Source organism: Salvelinus sp. IW2-2015, linkage group LG31 (genome assembly GCF_002910315.2).
Source record: "Salvelinus sp. IW2-2015 linkage group LG31, ASM291031v2, whole genome shotgun sequence".
Lineage (NCBI taxonomy): Eukaryota > Metazoa > Chordata > Actinopteri > Salmoniformes > Salmonidae > Salvelinus > Salvelinus sp. IW2-2015.
In genome coordinates this window covers 21,154,266-21,175,908 of record NC_036870.1, presented here as the reverse complement: position 1 = coordinate 21,175,908, position 21,643 = coordinate 21,154,266, and the positions used below count along the sequence as shown (strand labels likewise).

Here is a 21,643-nt window from a genome sequence, read left to right as displayed (position 1 = left end):
CCCTAACCAACAATGCAGGTTTAAAAAAATACTAGTAAGAATAAGAAATAAAAGGAACAAGTAATTAAAGACCAGCAGTAAAATAACAATAGCGAGACTATACACAGGGGGGTACCGGTATAGAATCAATGTGCGGGGGCACTGGTTAGTTGAGGTACTATGCATAGATGATAACAACAGAGAGTAGCAGCGGTGTAAAAGAGGGAGGGGGGGCAATGCAAATAGGCTGGGTAGCCATTTGATTAGATGTTCAGGAGTTTTATGGCTTGGGGGTAGAAGCTGTTTAGAAGCCTCGAGGACCTAGACTTGGCGCTCCGGTACCGCTTGCCGTGTGGTAGCAGAGAGAGCAGTGTATGACTAGGGTGGCTGGAGCATTTGACACCGCCTGGTGTAGAAGTCCTGGATAGCAGGAAGCTTAGCCCCAGTGATGTACTGGGTCGTACGCACTACCCTCTGCAGTGCCTTGAAGTGGGAGGTCGAGCAGTTGCCATACCAGGCAGTGATGCAACCAGTCAGGATGCTCTTGATGGTGCAGCTGTAGAACTTTTTGAGGATCTGAGGACCCATGCCAAGTCTCCTGAGGAGGAATAGGTTTTGTTGTTACCTCTTCACGACTGTCTTGGTGTGCATGGACCATGTTAGTGTGTTGGTGATGTGGAAACCAAGGAACTTGAAGCTCTCAACCTGCTCCACTACAGCCCCGTTGATGAGAATGGGGGCGCGCTCGGTCCTCTTTTTCCCTGAGGGGCCCATGTGTTGAGGATCAGCGTGGCGGATGTGTTGTTACCTACCCTTACCACCTGAGGGCATCCCATCAGGAAGTCAAGTATCCAGTTGCAGAGGGAGGTGTTTAGTCCCAGGGTCCTTAGCTTATTGATGAGCTTTGAGGGCCCTATGGTGTTGAACACTGAGCTGTAGTCAATGAATAGCATTCTCACATAGGTGTTCCTTTTGTCCAGATGGGAAAGGGCAGTGTGGAGTGCAATAGAGATTGCATCATCTGTGGCTTTGTTAGGGCGGTATGCAAATTGGAGTGGGTCTAGGGTTTCTGGGATAATGGTGTTGATATGAGCCATGTCCAGCCTTTCAAAGCACTTCATGGCTACAGATGTGAGTGCTATGGGTCAGTAGTCATTTAGGCAGGTTACCTTAGTGTTATTGGGCACAGGGACTATGGTGGCATCAGAGCCGGTGTAGTACGATTTGATCTTAGTCCTGTATTGAAGCTTTGCTTGTTTGATAGTTCATCGGAAGGCATAGCGGGATTTCTTATAAGCTTCAGGGTTAGAGTCCCGCTCCTTGAAAGCGGCAGCTCTAGCCTTTAGCTCAGTGCGGATGTTGCCTGTAATCCAAGGCTTGCGGTTGGGGTATGTGCGTACGGTCACTGTGGGGATGACGTCATCGTTGCATTTATTGTTGAAGCCAATGACTGATGTGGTGTACTCCTCAAAGCCATCGGAGGAATCCCAGAACATATTCCAGTCTGTGCTAACAAAACAGTCTTGAAGCAGATGCAGCAGATGCTAAGCTACATCTGACCACTTTTTTTATTGATCGAGTCACTGGTGCTTCCGGCTTTAATTTTTGTTTGTACGCATGAATCAGGAGAATAGAATTATGGTCAGATTTGCCAAATGGAGGGCGAGGGTGAGCTTTCTATGCGTCTCTGTGCGTGCAGTAAAGGTGGTCCAGAGTTTTTTTCCTTCTAGTTGGACATTTAACATGCTGATAGAAATTTGGTAAGACGGATTTAAGTTTCCCTGCATTAAAGTCCCCGGTTACTAGGAGCGCCGCCTCTGGGTGAGAGTTTTCCTGTTTGGTTATGGCGGAATACAGCTCATTCAGTGTGGTCTTAGTGCCAGCATCAGTCTGTGGTGGTATGTAGACAGCTACGAAAAATACAGATAAAATCTCTAGGTAGAAAGTGTGGTCTACCGCTTATCATGAGATACTCTACCTCCGGCGAGCAAAACCTCGAGACTTCCTTAGCTATCATGCACCAGCTGTCATTTACAAAAATACATAGTCCGCTGCCCCTTGTCTTACGATGAGACACCGCTGTTTTGTCCTGCCGATACAGCGTATTACCAGCCAGCTGCATGTTGATAATGTCATCGTTCAGCCACGACTCCGTGAAGCATAAGATATTACAGTTTTGAATGTCCCGTTGGTAGTTCAGTCTTCCACATAGGTCATCGATTTTATTTTCCAAAGATTGCATGTTTGCTAGCAGAATGGAAGGAAGTGTGGGTTTATTCAATCGCCTACGAATTCTCAGAAGGCAGCCCGCCCTCTGGACCTTTTTTCTCCGCCTTCTCTTCACGCAAATGACGGGGATCTGGGCCTGTGCCTGTGTTTTTTTGTTATTGCATTTTCTCCCTGGTCCCAAAATGTCTTTGCTCCACAAAAGAAGCAAAGATGACATAACTTTACCGATGTCAACTGGATTGAAGCATTCATTCTCTATCGATTTATGACATTCTGGTGAGCAATGGTTTATTTTGTCTTCTAGGGTAACATATAATGATAGAAGAGAAGCTGCATGTATCTAATTATGTACATGTTGGCTAACAAATAGCCTACCAAAATGTCCGAAATATATCTAAATCAGGAGAAACATATCTAAATCAGGAGAAAAAATCCTGCATCCAGTCAAAAAATATTTGGGCTGCCTTTAACTGTAGCCTACAGCACCTTTTCTATATTAGCAGGTTCGGGATGGGTGCGGGCCTCAGATTTTCACTTTGTCACATATAGTCCGGCGGTTGCAGGTGGGTTACTAGCAATTTGAGGTGCAGGTGAACAAACAGCTGACCTGCGTGCCAATATTGGCTACTACTGGTGGTAGCCAGCCCTACACAATGATTTGGCTTGTCATGATGCTCATGTTTTAAGAAACAATTTTCATGTAAATGTAATTAATATTGATTTAAAAAATGTACAAAGTAAAAAAAAAAAAAAGTAATTGCCGTGGATTGGAGAAATGGTCGCTGAACCAATAACATATTTGTTCGTTTTTTTGCACACAAGAACATACAAAACAATATGATTTGGCTCCCGAGGGAATTCATTTGGCTCTCGCAGCAGTCTGAGGCGCTGCATCTCAGTGCTAGAGGCGTCACTACAGACCCTGGTTTGATTCCAGGCTGTATCACAACGGGCCATTGATTTCGAGTCCCATAGGGCGGCGCACAATTGGCCCAGCGTCGTCCGGGTTTGGCCGGAGTAGGTTATCATTGTAAATAAGAATTTGTTCTAACTTGCCTACTTAAATAAAGGTTAAATAAACAAAAATAAATAAAAGGTCATATGGGGGTGGAAGCTATTGAAGTTAAGTATTTTTGACATAGAATAAAATAAGTCATAGAAAATACAACATCAACTGCCGTGGATTGGGAGGAAGAGGTCCCTGAACCGATAACAGTTAGTTCTATTCATGCAAGTGATATGGGGTCGAAGCTATTGAGGTTTTAATAAAGTATTTTTAATGTAAAGTCAAATAAGTCAAATAATGCAAAAGTATTTTCTGTTTATTGGAGGGAAGAGGTCCCTGGACCAATAACAGTTGTTTGTATTCATGCAAGTGATACTGGGTGGATGCTATTGAAGTTTTAAGTATTTTTTATATATGCCATTTAACAGATGCTTTTATCCACAGCGACTTTGTCAAGCTTAGATACATTGTTTTCCATTTAAATTCATACAAAATTCATACAAAATAGGCCAAATCAACTCAATTTTTTTGGAAGTTATTATACAGTTGATGTCGGAAGTTTACATACACCTGAGCCAAATACATTTAAACTCAGTTTTAAACTCAATTCCTGACATTTAATCCTAGTAAATATTCCCTGTTTTAGGTACGTTAGGATTACCACTTTATTTTAAGAACGTGAAATGTCAGAATAATAGTAGAGAATAATTTATTTCAGCTTTTATTTCTTTCATCACATTCCCAGTGGGTCAGAAGTTTACATACACTCAATTAGTATTTGGTAGCATTGCCTTTTAAATTGTTTAACTTGGGTCAAACATTTTGGGTGAATTTAAGTTGGGTGAATTTTGGCCCATTCCTCCGGACAGAGCAGATGTAACTGAGCCAGGTTTTTAGGCCTCCTTGCTCGCACACGCTTTTTCAGTTCTGCCCACAAATGTTCTATAGGATTGAGGTCAGGGCTTTGTGCTTGCCACTCCAATACATTTACTTTGTTGTCCTTAAGCCATTTTGCCACAACTTTGGAAGTATGCTTGGGGTCATTGTCCATTTGGAAGACCCATTTGCGCCCAAGGTTTAACTTCCTGACTGATGTTGCTTCAAATATCCACATCATTTCCCTGCCTCATGATGCCATCTATTTTGTGAAGTGCACCAGTCCCTCCTGCAGCAAAGCACCCCAACAACATGATGCTGCCACCCCCGTGCTTCACGGTTGGGATGGTGTTCTTCGGCTTGCAAGCTTCCCCCTTTTTCCTTCAAACATAACGATGGTCATTATGGCCAAACAGTTCTATTTTTGTTTCACAAACCAGAGGACATTTCTCCAAAAAGTACAATCTTTGTACCCATGTGCAGTGCCAAACCGTAGTCTGGCTTTTTTATGGCGGTTTTGGAGCAGTGGCTTCTTCCTTGCTGAGCAGCCTTTGAGGTTATGTCGATGTAGGACTCGTTTTACTGTGGATATAGATACTTTTGTATCCGTTTCTTCCAGCATCTTCACAAGGTTCTTTGCTGTTGTTCTGGGATTGATTTGCACTTTTCGCACCAAAGTACGTTTATATCTTGAAGACAGAACGTGTCTCCTTCCTGAGCGGTATGACGGCTGCGTGGTCCCATGGTGTTTATACTTGCATACTATTGTTTGTACAGATGAACGTGGTATCTTCAGGCGTATGGAAATTGCTCCCAAGGATGAACCAGACTTGTGGAGGTCTACAAATCTTTTTCTGAGGTCTTGGCTGATTTCTTTTGATTTTTCCATGATGTCAAGCAAAGAGGCACTGAGTTTGAAGGTAGGCCTTGAAATACATCCACATGTAAACCTCCAATTGACTCAAATTATGTCAATTAGCCTAACAGAAGCTTCTAAAGCCATGACATAATTTTTCGCAGTCAACTTAGTGTATGTAAACTTCTGACCCACTTGAATTGTGATACAGTGAATTATAAGTGAAATAATCTGTCTGTTAACAATTGTTAGAAAAATGACTTGTGTCATGCACAACCGACTTGCCAAAACTATAGTTTGTTAACAAGAAATGTGTGGAGTGGTTCAAAAACGAGTTTAAATGACTTCAACCTAAGTGTATGTAAATTTCAACTGTATGTAAAGTGAATTAAAACTAATAGAAAATAGTGTAATTTCTAAAAATGTATAATACCTAAATTAATTGCCATGGATTGGAGAGCAGAGGTCTCTGAACCACTGAGGTAGCAAAGTCATATTGGTTTGAAAGCTCTGTCATGTGGTTTTAAGAAGCTATTGACATTTGTCATTAATATGCAATAGTAGGCTTTGCGGTTTTAAGACGGTCCCTTAACCCTAGGAGCGGTGGAGAGTAACATTTTAGCTACATTTCACCTACAGAGGGAAATACGACACCGAATTACAAAAAGGGGTGTAACTTGTTTCCTATCGTCTGCTTATTCTGAATATGTAATTTATTATTCTGGCATGTTCCGTTGAAGAGGTATTGACGAACAAAGTCAGAATATTTCATTTAAAGCTAACTATATCGTAGTGTTACCTCTACGTATCTGTCTGTTAATCAGATGTTTATTATGTTTGTATGGTGATACAGCCCAAGCTGACCAATGGAATGCCACGGTTGGTCTGGAGGCCAGGCTGAGATGTGACCGTCACGGTCTTCAGAACGCTGACATAATTAGATGGAGATGGTGGGATACTCAGATTGCCTACTGGAACAAGAGTCCATCCAAGGTAGAACCATGTTACAATTTAACAGACAGCGGGGGTCACCCTGATCATCAACCACTTCACCAAGGAGGATGCTGTGAGTTTTACGTGTGTGGCATATGACACTCGCCTGGAGAAATATCAGAAGGGAGAACAGAAGATGCAAGGTGAGGCTCGAAAGATCTCTTAATGACCAGGAGTTAAATCTCTTTCCAATTTTCTCTACAATAGGAGAGAAATTTAAAAATTGGCCCTTTCTTTCTGATCTTTGCTAACTTTAATACCAAGATATGTGATCACATCTTTTACAGGGATATTACATACTGAGTTTAAGTCACATCTTTTCAACGCAAATAATTCACATTTCCTAACATTCAGAGATAAACCAGATACATGTGAGAAGGCATTAATACACTCAATAGCTTTCCTGATTTCATTATGATCTTTCAAAAAAATGGTGGTGTCGTCAGCCAATTGTGAACATTTTCTCTCTTTGTCTTGTATCTGAATACCCCTAAAACTATCCTTATTTAAATTAAGTGCCATAACTTGTGTGACCAATAAAAATAAGAAAGGAGAAATTGGGCATCCTTGTTTAATTCCACGTCTAATGTCGAATCTTTGTGAAGTTTCATGGGATAATTTAACAGTTGTTACTATTATTGTAAAGTGTCTTAATTACACTTTGAAAATATTGACCAAAACCAAAAAATCTAACAGTCTCAAAAAGAAAATAATGTTCAACTGTATCAAATGCCTTGTAAAAGTCTACAAATAAAATAAAGCTATCTTCCATAATGTGCTCATCGTATTCTATCAAGTCCAATACTAGTTGAATATTATTACATATATGTCTGCCCTTCATAAAACCAGACTGGGTATCATCAATGATTTGGTCAAGACCTTTTTAAGTCTTTCTGCAAAGATGGATGCAAGTAGCTTTCCATCATTGTTCATTAATGTGATTGGTCTCCAATTTTCTAACATCATATAATCTTTGTTTGGTTTGGTTATTGCAGAAATTAGGCTTTGTGTCATAGAAACAGGCAGGACCCCTAAATCAATTGCCTCCTTAAAAACATAAAATATAAATTCAGTAATATCCTCCTGAAAATATTTATAGAATAATGCCATCATTCCCTGGAAATTTGTTCTCTTTTAACTTGCGGATATATTTTTTTATTTCATTAATATAAATAATTTCATCACAAGACTTTTGGAAGTCTTCATCTATGAATTTTGCATAGTCTTTGACAGAGTCTAGAAAGGCAGATACGTCACTAGTAGGACAAGCATTACTGGTATAAAGGTTACCATAGAATTCTGAAACATATTTTGAAATATCTTTGTGGTTTTCATTTTCTTTGCAATCTATATTAATCTTATGAATATATGTAAATTCATTATTTGCTCTTTCTAAATTGTAAAAGTATTTTTTTTCACCTTCCTCCATCCATCTCCTTCTTGATCTTACAAATGCCCCTTTTGCTCTCTCTTCATACATTCGGTCCATTTCTAGTTGTAAAGAGAATAACTGACCCTTTCCTTCTTCATCAAGGTCCTCCATAGAGTTTAGAGAAAGTATTTCCTTAACAAGTTTATCTTCCCTCAATCTTTTAAGTTCAGCAATTTCTTTACCTTTCTTCATGGCTGTTTGTCTTATTTCATACTTCATTAATTCCCAATATTTCCCATAAGACTTAAATAGTTGGGCTTTCCTCCAATTGTCTTGTATAATATCTTTGGCATCCATCTTGAAATTATCATCTTCCAACAGTCTACTATTGAGTTTCCAATAACTCCAATTCAGTTTAACTTCAGATCCATTAATATTTAAAGATAATATAACTTTATGATCAGTAAGAATTGAAGGTTCAATTGATACCTTGACTACAGAATTATCTAATGAATTAGAAATCAACCAGAAGTCAATTCTTGACATGTCCTTGTTACTCCAAATTAATTCCTTTTTATCAGGATATTTAGATCTCCAAATATCTACTAATCCAAGACCAAGACATAGATTATTAAACTCAGGATTAACTATGCTGGATCTGTTAGGAGGGGGATATCTGTCAATCATCACATTAGATACAGAATTAAAATCTCCACCTGAGATAATTTTGATATCCTGAAATACACCTATAACTAATCTCTTCATCAAATTCTTGAAATAATATCCTGTTGTTTTTGTTGGATGCATAAATATTCCCTAATAAAAACAGCTCACTGTTGAAATTTACTTTTAAAATTAACCAATGTCCAGAGTGGTGAGTCTTACTACTGATGACTTTCCCATTAAATGCACCTCTTAAAACTGCTACACCTGCAGATTGGTTGTTGCCATATGATAACCAGATATCGTTACCCCATTGATTTTTCCAAAAAGATAGATCGGAAGAACACGCATGAGTCTCTTGTAAAAAGTAAAAGTCTGCATTAAACCGTTTGCAATACAGGAAAATATCATTACGCTTGAGTAAATTACAAATACCCCTGACATTAATTGAACAAAGAGATAGACAAACTTCAACCAACAACCTTGTTATGCTAATATAAGCTTTTCCTAAGAATATGTAACTCAAAAGGATTTCCATCCCATTATTAACCTCTCCAAAAAAAATCAAAAAAATATAGGTCATAAAGTTACCAAAGTATTCTTACTCCCACAAGGGGGAGACAATGTGTAGACTTTACAATAAGCAGTTATTCACCTATAGTTAGTGTTTAGTTTACCAGTTCTCAGGTCAGCCTTTTCTCATTCAAGTGCTTGTGTAATTGTTTTTATAATAAAAGGCTCCTTTTCACCTGGCAATCAGTTTTTGGCCTGACAGTTCTGTCCGAGTTAGACTCTGGCTCCCTCTCAAATGTTCTGGTTTGGCTGCATTTCTTTCCCATCGATGATCACTCTTGCACCGAAAAAATAAAATGCAGTTTTCCCTGCATTTCGAGCTGCAGCCACCATTGGCCAGTTTCTCTCTTGTCACTTTGTCTGCTGAGGTCAGATCCTCCGTGAACCTCAATTTTTGCTTGATGAGGAATTCACAATTCTTCGCTCGCCTGTGATCGTATACAAATGTCAGCAAGATTTGAAATTGCTTTAGTCAAACATATTTGTTTGGGCTTCTTGAGGTCAATTTGTATTCTACAAATTATTTGTAATTATGTTCCGGCCCCCGACCATCCGCTCAAGAAAAAAATTGGCCCACGACTGAATCTAGTTGATTATCCCTGGCCTACATGATGAGATTATTATGGACAAAAGAGCAAAACAATTTGTATTTGTCAAAGGGCAGCCAAGCATTGATGATCATGTCACCAGAATAAGACCCTCAATATTTATTGGAAAGGAGCATCAAGCTCATTACCTTGAATTTCACCCACCCTGTGAAGTTCATCATAACTTATTTCATCTGAAGCCTAATAAACTGCATTCTTACCTGACAAGTCATAGTGGCAGGACCACACATGTCATCGCGTGACTCTAAAAGTCCTTCGATATGGTTATTATATCAATATTTGCGCATAAAAGCATCTGACATTTATTGCATAATACATTTTACCGATATAAAAAGGCCCCACCTGGTCGAAATTTCTGTTTATCAGGCCTGTCATGACATTTATCTGACGTACTTTACGCACATAAAAAGTTTGGATGGAAACCTGGTTAATGATATAAAAATCTTTGTCATAGATGAATAGTGTATACAATTAATTATATTTGCCGACACGGTTTAATTTTGGCACCAGTAGAGTAGCTATCAAGCTATATAAACCACGACCCCTCCGCAAACACTACAATGTTGGTTACAAGGTGGTACTCATTTAAATTAAGCGAATATCATGCTACCATTGGTGCATTAAAATAAGCGTTAGGTTGATGTCATCCTATCCCCTTAATAATCCCGCCTCCTTAATCCAAGTGTTTGGCATGGCATACTTTGGTCATCACACTTTAATCTGGTTTCATCCAATTTCATGAAAAACATGATTTTGACTGTTCATGACCTTTAAGTTTAGCAACCACCATTGCTGTTAGTATGACAAGCATATGCAACGTATGATAAGGAAACAGGATGGGTGAAGAGCAATGATTATTATATTTATATTTCCTGACCCTGTTTCACCTTTAATTCACAGCTCTTCTGATGAGAGCCATGTTATTGGTTACTCTCTGAGGCTCTGACAAAACTGTCCAATTGCATTAACCTTGAGTTTATTGCGTTTGAGCTCGCTGCAAAATAGAGTTTACATTTCATTTCTTTACCAAACAAGCTAACAGGGTTAAAGTAATACATATGAAAATAGTAAATGTTGACTTCAAAGGTTTGATAGTTTGCTGTGTTTTAGTGACTGGAAATGCAATTTCTTCCACACACGTTCAGTGAACTTGTAATAGGGTGACACATAGTAGACCCTCTCATTTATCTGGCTTCCTTACTTGTTTGCACTATTTCAATATGTAAATAATATTACTGAGAACAACCAGATTCAATAAAGTAGATTGTTGCAACATTGAGGTGTGTACAGTACTTCCTTCTCAAGCATTCACATGACAGCTGGATAATGTTATGGAAGATATTAGTAGATCAGTGTTTTGTTTCCCAACCCTCTAAGGGTTTTCTAAGGTCAGAAATTCATAAGATCAAAAAACAGGCGTTACTATAGAATGACAATGACTTGATGTAAGATTTGGTTTGTCTTTGGTATAAAAAAAAAAAGTTGGGAGCCACTGCATTAGATGACTGGAGCAGGAGATCAATGGATACTGTGACTTTATTAGCCTGAAGGCCATAATGTACTCAAATACAGCAGCAACACAAATTAACTACAGTATGAGACGCTTGAATACAGCATTAACAGTGACTGATTCTCAATGAAAAACAAGTCAAATAAAAAACAAACAACTTGACTCCAGCTGTGCTACATTATATGGTTAGTCTAAAGACCTGCTTGAAAAGTTTTATCATGCCCACAAATTGACATTAGGCAGTGGGGGAGACACAACTGACCAAAAAATAAAGTTCAATGCCACTTGCTGAGTAGCCTGTCCAGTGCTGCCTCTAGCCTTTTAGAACAGTTGCAGTTTCAAAGGTAATATCCTGGAATTCTACACAGTTCACCATGAGGTGGAGAGGACATATTTCAGTTACATTTTGCCATGACTTATGCCATGTTCATATGATACACTATATGACCAAAAGTATGTGGACACCTGCTCATCAAACATCTCATTCCAAAATCAGGGGTATTAATATGGAGTTGGTTCCCCCATTGCTGCTATCACAACCTCCACTCTTCTGGGAAGGCTTTCCACTAGATTTTGGAACATTGCTGCAGAGACTTGCTACCAGTCGGCCACAAGAGCATTTGTGAGGTCAGGCACTGATGTTGGGTGATTAGGCCTGGCGTACCAATTAATTCCGAAGGTGTTCGATGGGGTTGAGGTCAGGGCTCTGTGCAGGCCAATCAAGTTCTTCCAAACCATTTTTGTATGGACCTTGCTTTGTGCACAGGGGCATTGTCATGTTCAAACAGGAAAGGACCTTCCCCAAACTGTTGCCACGAAGTTAGAAGCACAGAATCATCTAGAATGTCATTGTATGCTGTAGTGTTAAGATTTCCCTTCACTGGAACTAAGGGGCCTAGCCCTAACCATGTAAAAAACAGCCCAAGGCCATTATTCCCCCACCACCAAACTTGACACAAAGCATTGGGGCAGGTAGCATTCTCCTGGCATCCGCCAAACCTAGATTCGTCCGTCGGACTGCCAGATGGTGAAGCATGATTCAGTACTCCAGAAAAACGCCTTTTCAATGCTCCAGAGTTTAATTGCGGCGAGCTTCACACCACTCCAGCCGACGCTTGGCATTGCACATGGTGATCTTAGGCTTGTGTGCAGCTGCTCGGCCATGGAAACCCATTTCATGACGCTCCCGACAAACAGTTCTTGTGCGGACGTTCCTTCCAGGGGCAGTTTGGAACTCGGTAGTGAGTGTTGCAACAGCGAACAGACGATCTTTCCGCTCTACAGCACTCGGCGGTCCCGTTCTGTGAGCTTGTGTGGCCTACCACTTCGCAGCTGAGCTGTTGTTTCTCCAAGACGTTTCCACTTCACAATAACAGCAATTACAGTTGACCGAGTAGCTCTAGACGAACTGACTTGTTGGAGAATGTGGAATCCTATGACAGTGCCCCGTTGAAAGTAACTGAGCTCTTCAGTAAGCCCATTCTACTGCCAATGTTTGTCTATGGAGATTGCATGGCTGTGTGCTCAATTTTATACACCTGTCAGCAACGGGTGTGGCTGAAATAGCCAAATCCACATACACAAAGGTATCTGTAAAAGAGTGAAAAAAATCAATGGAGGCCCCCCTGGGAGGTCAGGGCCCCTGGCTCAACTACCTTACCTAGCAATCTTAACATGTTTTGCTGACATGGGCTCATTGAGCGACTGTCATAAGTGGGAAACTGCTGAAACACAACAAAATCTCAAAATTGCACGTGGTGTATTCTTTTTTTTTTTAAGGAACTGTCGGGTCTCAACTCACTTTTGAAAAATAGAAAAGTGCAGCGCGTAGTCTGCCTATAGGAAGAGGCGGCTCTGAGTCTGTCGTATCTGCTACACATAAACATTTTTGGGGAATAATCTTCAAATTAACACTAATAATTCAATAAATCTACTCAGTTAAGCCAATGTAAAGGTGTGTGAACCAAAGTCAAAATATAACACTGGCCAAAGCTGTTGTCACACTGAAATAAACCCAACTTCCTGAGGCAAGCACACATGGCAAGTGTGAAAAACATTTGAAAATAAAACTGTTTACTTTAACAAGTGCTGTGTTTCTGAACTTATTCAGCTCTGCTTCCCTCAGCTGGTCGAACTGAAAACTAATACAGCGACTCCTTCTGGACAGTTCTGGAAAGGTCCATGTTGAACCCCTAATTGATCCCCCTTAATTGTGTAAAATAAACCTTAGGTTATATTTACATTTAGAATTTTTTTTGCATTAACCAAAATATTTGTTGAAAAATTGATTATTTTCCTTCTTCATAATGTCTAAGTAGTTGGTCGCTGAAGCAGCGTTTCACAAACTGAGTTCATAATATTATCAAATTTAGCCAGTGTTCAACGTGTTGTCTATTTATCCATCTCAGCTCCATCTTGACTCGACGGCAGCAGACAAACAACTTAAAACAAACAAGTCTTGTATAAATCGGAATCGGGAACAGAATTGAATCGTTGACAGTTGTATGATGTCATGAAATCACGTTGACAGGGAAAGTACCTAAAATCAGCACTTATACAATGGATGGGATTCTGTTGGTTTAAGACAGCTATAAAAACAATAGACCACAGAGTGTATAAAACAAATGCACAAAACACCTGTCTATTTAAAACAACAAAGTGTCTAAAGTGCCACAAATAACTATCCTGGTGGATTTATGTATGATGTGTGGTAGTTAGACCCAGGGAGGTCCTGGTCCTGGAGCTGCCCAGGGACTCCGGGCAGGGCTGTGGCCCAAGTAGGCTCCTCTGTAGTGGGGAGGGCTGTGGGGGGAAGTCTGGGCCGTGCCGGGGGGACAGAAACCCTCCATGTCCTGGAAAGAAGGGCTGGGGGTGGCAGGGTCTAGACACCATAACAAATGGGGGGCTGGGGAGCCTTCTGTACTCCTGTGGCTGCACGCCCCCGATCTTCATGGGAAAGGGACCAGAGTGGGGATGGGGTCCAATCCCCTGAGGCAGTGTATTGTGGGGGTACGGGAGGACCTGGGGTGTAAACTCGTCAGGGTTAGAGTGAACGAAGTGCAGACCAGGGGTGGTTCTAAACCAATCAGAAACCACTTGGTAGGGGTCACAGTTCATTCTGTGGCCCTCTGGGAATGGCAGGTAGGGGCCAGGGTCAGTCTTGTACCCCTGCGGACCTGATCTATAGGTGTCTGGGGTCAGCTGTGTGCCTCCGTAGGCCCATGCTTCTCTGTACTCAGCCTCACATAACTGCACCTGCTGCATGGCTGCTATGTCACCTATACAACTGCTCATCTCTTCTCGGTGAAGGGCTGGCCCTGCCTGATCTCTATGAAGGGCTATGTCATGTCTGAGATCTGCTGTGTCACCCATATGAAGCCCTACGGCGCCTCTATGAGTTCCTGTGAACCCCTGCGCCTGGTGCCGTTGTGGAGGCTGGCCTTGCAAATACTGTTGGCAGTAAAAGTCTGAGTTCTCCTCCCTCTCTCCATCCTTTCCTCCCCATCTCTCCCCCTCCTCCACCATGACCTCCACAATGAGCCCAACTCCATTCTGAATTTCAGCTCTGCATTGCTCCTCTTCCTCCATCAACTGACGGTCAGTTAGCTCCTCTCCTGTAGCATACCAACGGTCAGTTGTCACTTCTGTTGTAAAAGACTGATTGTCAGTTGATCGTTCTCCTGTTTGGTACATTTTGTCAGTTGACCTGCTTCCTGTGGAAAACCCACTGTCAGTTATCCTCTCTCCAGTAGAGTACAGACTGTCAGTTGTCCTGTCATCCTCTGCAAGCCTCTGTGCCCCAGAATGACACTCATTCCCCCTCTCCTCCTCCTGTTCTTCTTCCATTAGAGGAGTGTCTGTCAAGCTCTCCTTCGAGAGACGGCCAGTAGTAAAGAGAATCGGCCCGGCAACAGACGCTGTGTCAGTGATGTCTCTGGCACAGGCTAGACCGGGGTAAATACTGCCTTGTCGGTTGTTCTGCCCCACTCGGAAATGGAACTTTGTGTCAGTGAGTCGGTTATTTTCTGAATACAGATGGGCAGTTCGGTCCTGCTCTCTCCTGAGGTAAACCATGTCAGTACTGTTTTGCTCGTTGACTGAGTAGAGACCGTGAGTTGTGTTTTTCTCTCTGCCATAGTACAAAGCATAGTCAGTGAACCTCTGTTCCCCGCCGAGATACAGACGGTCTGTGTCGGTGTCCTCGTCTCCCATAGTCAGCTGCTGATCAGGTATGGCTGGGCCCAGTCTCATAGTCGAAGTGAGTACATGTCCCGGAGTGTGTGTCCGTCCCGGAGTGTGTGTATTTTCATGCGTGTTTCCGAGTCTTGCGGCAACCGAGTTTCCCGGCTGGCCAAGCAAACGTGAGGGAGCGGGAGAGGGTTGGAGTGAGGCATTTACGGTGGGGGAGTGAAGGGGTGAGGCGTGTCTGAGGGAGGAGGGGGAGGCTGAAGGAGTTTCCAGGCTGAAGGAGTTCCTCTCCAACAGCCAGGGGCCGTCCGTCATAGACAGACTGACCTTGAACACCGGCTCACAGCGAATCAGCTTTGCAGGAACTCCCTGTAGTCCCGCACCCTTCCCCTCAGGCCCGCCCAGAGACGTCTGACTTCCAGCTGTGACATTTGGGGTCGGGGAAAGAGAGGGGTCATGCTGCCATGATGAGGCAGGACGCTTCAGTGAAGAACCTTAAGTGAGAGACAAAAGGAGACGAAGAGAGCGAGGGAGAGAGAAAAAGAGGCGACGAGAGAAAGACACTCACAAAGAAGAGGAGTGATAAATGTCAGTAAAAAGTGAGATTATTTTTCTATGGGCAAAATAAAGAAAACACACACCACAACGTGTGTAGCAGGGAATGATTCAGAGGACGCAAATACTAAAAAATGAATTAAAGGGCCAGTGCAGTCAAAAATGTGACTTTCCTGTGTTTTATGTACATTTCCACACTAGGAGTTGGAATACTACTGTGAAAATTATGATAATGCCCTTTTAGTGCCTGGTGACGTCACCATCCGGTAAATTAGTTAATAGACCAATAAGAAAGAGTTCCAAACCAGTCTGCCAATAACAGCTAGTTTTCGTTTTTCCCCTCCCCCACTTAGACCACTCCCAGACAGTCCTAGCAAAATGACTGCTCTTGCTTGAGAAATTGCTCTTGCTAAGAAGCTGTTTTTGTATGTTTTTTCAATTTTGATTGAAAACAAGTCACAGTGAGGTACTTAATTGTTATCCAGAAATTTGACATGGGAATGAAAACAGCTGCATTGTGCCTTTAAACAAACTGTCAAAAGGGTATTTCCAACACAGTGGTACCCAATGTCTTTAACCACCCATTAACAAAGTTGGCGCATCATCCCATGAGGTCATACACTCACCAATCAGTGGCTTGCTTCCATGGAGAAACCCCTCCTCCTCCCACGAACTAAGCCGTGATTGGATAGAGACACTCTGCTGCAACACAGGGGACTTCTCAGATTGGCTAGATAAGTTCCGACTCTGGGTGGTCGGACTCCTCCATAGGACGGTTCGGTTGTCAAGCTGGACAACAGGCTTCTCTGGTTGGATGGATTGCTTCACTGATTGGCTCTGAAGATCTCTCTGCTCCCTCCCAGTCCTGATGGCATGCAAGAGGATGAGAGCTGGAGGAGAGAGAGAACGATAAGTCGGGGGGGGGGGGCGGACAGCGTGAGTGACACCGACTGGTACAAAGAAAGAAAAAAAACTGATGGATGAAGGAGAAGAGAGAATATGGACTGACCATCGCTCTCGCTGTGTGTTGTCATATGGTCATACATGGCAGCATCCAACTTCAGCACCTAACAGAAAGACAGAACAGAGGAGATTTGCACACACACACACACACACACACACACACACACACACACACACACACACACACACACACACACACACACACACACACACACTCACATCACCCCAGCATGCACAGACACACACATACCTGTACGTCCCCGGTTCCTTCTCTCTTCTCTAGTATTTGAGCCATCTCCATAAGAGGCCGGGCCAGCTTGGACAGGTCAGGAGGACTCTGCTTCCACTCTGACACAAAATGAGGGTGATGGACTTTCTATACAACAACAGCCACAGGAGAGAGGAAACACACAAGTGGTATGTATACATGCAGCTGTATTAGGCTAGTTGTAGGTCAGTGATTGTGTAAAGCAGTGTTTCGCAATCCTGGTGCTAAGGCCCCAATGGGGTGCGTATTTTTGTTTTTGTCCTTGCACTAACACACCAGACTTTAAAAATACTCATCAAGCCTTTGATAAGAATGTGGTGTGTTAATGCTAGGGCACAAAAAAAAGCACCCCTTTGGGTCCCTGGGACCAGGATTGAGAAACCCTGGTGTAAAGAGGTGTGGTTTAACTGTACAGGTATTACAATAACACATCAGAATCATTAAGTAGCTTGTGAGTAAAGAGCACAGATCCAGAAACACACGTCTCACACTCACAATGTAATTGTATCTGTGGAGACTCCCCATGATGTGGCTCCTGACATCAGCCTTACTGAGACGACACACACACACCTCACACAGGTACACCGCCTCAGAGTCCCTGCCGAGTGTCACACACTCTGTCACGCAGCCCAGACCTAAAACACACACACGCACACGTGAAGTACACACAGGTCTAAAGTACACACATTGGTCAAAAACACAGACGTATCATTTACAAAAACACAGAGTTGTTCCTGACCGATTATGGGCTGAAGTCTGTTCTTGTTGTTCAGATACACCCTAAGGGAGTTGGACAGCAGGCTCTGGCCACACACAGCTACATGAGGATGAGAGAATGAATGAATGACAATGAAAGGAAGAAAGAGAGGATGCTGAATGGATGAATAAAGAGCTGATAACCCATTGCCTACCATTGTGTGCTCCTCCAGGCTGCATAGTGACAGACCTCAGGAGTCAAACACCCTAACAACTGAGAAAGAGCGAGAAAGAAAGAGCGACAGAGAGTAGATTGAGAAACAGAGAGGGAGGCAGGGGGGGAAAACACACTGTGTGCAAACACCACAGGGTGGCACAACAACACCAGTCACTGCAAATACGGGGCTGCAAGGGACAGAAGCAGATATTATAAAAAATAAAATAAAAAATCTGATATCGAGAATGCATTAGCTAGCTGCCATACCACACTCTACATCTGTCAGTTTGACTTTACAGCACCCATTTGAGTCAAGACTCAAGCTCATCTTGCCATGCTCGATTGACAATTGGCATTGATCCCAATCAATTCCATAAACTAGACTCCTGCTCACGTTTAATGGTGCAAAGTTAAACAATATCATATTTCACATACTGTTTGACCATACAAATATATTGCCAAATCCATTCTTACCAACAGAACACTATAAAAGGAAGCCGACTGTCACACCATTCGTCTTTGTTGATGATGCACGAGCATGTGAAAGGTGATGTAGCTGATTGACTGGCGTCACCGAGGTGTGCTGATAAAAAGTAAAATATAACTCAACTACAGGACTCGATCTATATTTGCTAGATAGAACATACAAATCCTTAATGTAGATATAATAATTAATATCGGCAGGAACAGAGCGCAATGTGTTAAAATTAAATAATAGGTCAGTAACAACTTCAATGTGGTCACTGGCCGGTCTGGCTAACGCGTCAGCAATATTTTCTTCCAAATGGTTTAGCAAAACGAAAGTGGCTAGCCATTAGCCAAAGAAACGAAACTGAAATGTCAGGATAAAAACATTCGACAAGCTACCAAATCAAGGCTCGTATGAAAACTGAAGTATAAATGTCAATCTCGCCAAGCTATCGTTAACAATCAAATGTGTGCTAATGAAACTCTTAACAGAACGTTTGAGTTGCTGTGGAGATAGCCAAATTACATTAATGCTAGCTAGCCAGCAACTACCTAGTAAAAAAAAAAGTTTTCCATATGGCTAATTAACATATAACAATAGAATGACCTACCGGTCTGTACTCCACGTCGGGGCAAATGGTGTGTTTGATCTGTCTGTCTGAAATAAATTGTTAAAAGAGATTACTGACACGGATTATCAACTCGACGACCGCACTGCGTAAAGCACGAGGTCAGATACAGCGGGGGAAACTCAAGAGTGCGGAACTAAAGAGGGGTGAGGAATTTATTACAGCCTGTTAATCACACGTCTTCCTTTCCTAAATCAGAGTTTGAGCGGTGATAAGATGATGAATTGAATGGGTCAAACTGATCCACAATAAAATAGATGATCTAGTTTACTTTCATCTCCACAGGAAATCTTTGAAGAACAATGTGAGAGCTCAAAAAGTGTACATTATATTGTCCTGCATGACATGAAGTTGGCTATGAAACACTAAAGAACAAAACAGCCATAAAGATAGTGTTGCTGTATGAAGAGTTCCTGGTCTGTGTAATGTCACCATCAACTGAACATACAAAACCCTCTGCCAGTCAAACGTGGACTGCCATGTGAAAAGATGCCTTCCAAGTTACCATCCTCAGTGAGCTGTCTGCCATTCTCTGTCTCCTGCAGTGATAGCAGGAGGCTTTACTCCTGGCTTTACTCAGGAGCTAATGAATCTTGAACAGCTTCCTTTTCTCACCTCCACAGTCTTAATCTTTTATCCTGTTCAAGAGTTATACATTTGTCTATTGACATAGTGTTTTCATTTTATTCAATGTATGGTAATTGATTGTATTCATCATACTACATCTATTATAATGAGGGTGTGTATTCTTAGTGTCCTTTTAGAGTCTCAGAGAATTCGATTTAAATATGTTTAGGTAATTTTGAAGGTGTGGGCGTAAAGAGAGTTATGGGTTGTAGAAATGCACATAAGAGATGGGAACAAAGAGGGTGTACAGAAGGATGTTATGTGGAGAGATCCCCCAAGGGTGTATAGATACATATGATGTTGCTCGAAATTTAGTTGTAGTCTTGTCTCTGCTTATAATGAGAAGAGAAACAAAATAAAAACTTTAGGACTGGTAGACTTGTGCCAGCAGTATTATGAGAATAGGCTACTATCAGTATCATGTGTGAAGGTTGTTGGGAAATGTTGATAGGAATTATAATTTGATTTAAAATTGCAGATATTAAATACACCTTGTGTTAAGGGAAATGCGAATACTTTTGGTAAAGGGTCTGTTGTTGCAACAGGAAATGTGGTGGAAAATCATCTTAGAATTATAACACTTACAAGAACTTGTGGCTTTTAATACAAAATATCAGAAGCCATGCTGGTCCGCGGAACAACCAACTTCCCTGAGCACTGGCTCTGCTTTTATACACCTACAGCATATGAGTCCATCCTACATGCAAATGAAGTTACTTCCCTCAGTCCATCTGCCACCATTATCTTTTAGTTTAAGCTTCCTGTTTGTTCATGCCCAATAACGCCCATATCTGCTTTCGGTTAGGTAATAATGGTGGCGAGACCCTTTCATGTCCTAAAAATAATATATGTCCAGCTGTCCTATGGGCCTATGTCTTTGGCTTTTGTACTTATGTTTAGCTTGGTGTGCTCTTTGGTATGTTGCCCTTATTAGGACTAGTAGATTGTGTGTTCCTCTGACATTGGTATGTCCAGCTTATCCTAAGCACTTATGGTCTTGGCCATTATACTTATGTTTATTCCGCTCCATCTAATCTTTGGTATGCTGCCCTTTCCAGAATAGCAAATGCACTATGTACACATGTCCTTGCTACTTTTAGTATTACATCTGTCCCTATATGTAACATTAACTCCCACAGAAATCACACTTACCTTTCTCTCTCCCTCAAGATGAAAAAGCTCTCGGAGCTAAGGAAAAATCCCTAGAAACGACTCAAAAACTATCAATAAGGTAACCTTTAAAAGTTATTTTTATACAAAAATAGAAAAGTAAAACAGTCCAATTTAAACAGTAATACAAAATCTAAAAACTACTTTAAAATAAAAAGGCTCAAAAGCATTATAGCAAAACAGGGTTTCCCAACTAGCGGCCCGCGGGTGGCTTTATTTAGCCCCCCCAAGCTTTCTGAGCAATTTTTTAAAAACGATTATTATTGTTGGGCATAATAGACTGTAAAACACCAGAAAAAAGTTGATTGTTTATTATTGTTTGAACTGTATCGATTTTATATAGGACTATTGAAATTTGTCCAAGAAGAATTTTGGACATTTTAAGTCCTTTTTTTGTTTTTCGTTTATACACACATCTTCGTGCCCTAGTCACTCCTCCACTGGGAGGGAATACAGATGATTGCAAATCCTTTAATGTTGATGACTGAGTTCTTTGTTGTCAGATGTTTCTTTTGAAGTTGCCACGGAGTTGCTCGTCATTATTATTGTATGAGGTATTATTGATTGGTTTTCCCGTGCTGTGACTTTTATTCATATGTTGTGTGTTAAAACTTAGGGATAGCCCCCTTTTTTCAATTTTCGCCTAAAATGACATATCCAAAACTAACTGCCTGTAGCTCAGGCCCTGAAGCAAGGATATGCATATTCTTGGTATCATTTGAAAGGAAACACTTTGAAGTTTGTGGAAATGTGAATTGAATGTAGGAGAATATAACACAATAGATCTGGTAGAAGAAAATACAAAGAAAAGGTATTGAGATAAACTTTTGTTATTGACCAAATACTTATTTTCCACCATAATTTGCTAATAAATTCATTAAAAATCCTACAATGTGATTTTCTGGATTTTTTGTTCTCATTTTTGTCTGTCATAGTTGAAGTGTACCTATGATGAAAATTATAGGCCTCTCTCATCTTTTTAAGTGGGAGAACTTGCACAATTGGTGGCTGACTAAATACTTTTTTGCCCCACTGTATATTACCACATTTACCTTTGTGATTCACAATCATTCCTTTATCAAATTTACTAACTCCTACAGTTTCTAACACACAAATAGTTTATTCAATTAACTATAGTGTTTCCCACATCCATCCCATTATCTCCATAGCTGTAGAAACATTCATATTCGCTTTTTA

General features: G+C 41.3%; 1 protein-coding gene and 1 long non-coding RNA gene across 4 annotated transcripts; one reads left to right on the top strand and one right to left on the bottom strand.

Moving 5' to 3' along the window:
* Positions 1–10,673: 10,673 nt before the first annotated feature.
* LOC111955753 (uncharacterized) lies at positions 10,674–18,723 on the bottom strand. Of its 3 annotated transcripts, XM_023976067.2 has the most exons (9): positions 18,632–18,723; positions 18,027–18,135; positions 17,551–17,609; positions 17,379–17,456; positions 17,135–17,274; positions 16,622–16,747; positions 16,418–16,475; positions 16,035–16,298; positions 10,674–15,347 (listed from the first exon to the last, which is right to left on the bottom strand). In XM_023976067.2, the coding sequence occupies exons 3-9, from the start codon at positions 17,573–17,575 to the stop codon at positions 13,360–13,362; spliced, it is 2,679 nt and encodes an 892-aa protein (XP_023831835.1). In that variant the 5' UTR covers positions 17,576–17,609; positions 18,027–18,135; positions 18,632–18,723; the 3' UTR covers positions 10,674–13,359. The 3 variants fall into 3 exon arrangements, with proteins under 3 accessions (XP_023831835.1, XP_023831834.1, XP_023831837.1); XM_023976066.2 differs by lacking the exon at positions 18,027–18,135 and having other exon boundaries at positions 18,632–18,720; XM_023976069.2 differs by lacking the exons at positions 17,379–17,456; positions 17,551–17,609; positions 18,027–18,135 and having other exon boundaries at positions 18,632–18,720.
* On the top strand, positions 18,709–21,343 carry LOC139023403 (uncharacterized). Its single transcript, XR_011474529.1, has 2 exons — positions 18,709–18,795; positions 18,935–21,343. It is a non-coding gene; the product is annotated as an uncharacterized lncRNA (long non-coding RNA).
* The last annotated feature ends 300 nt before the right edge of the window (positions 21,344–21,643 follow it).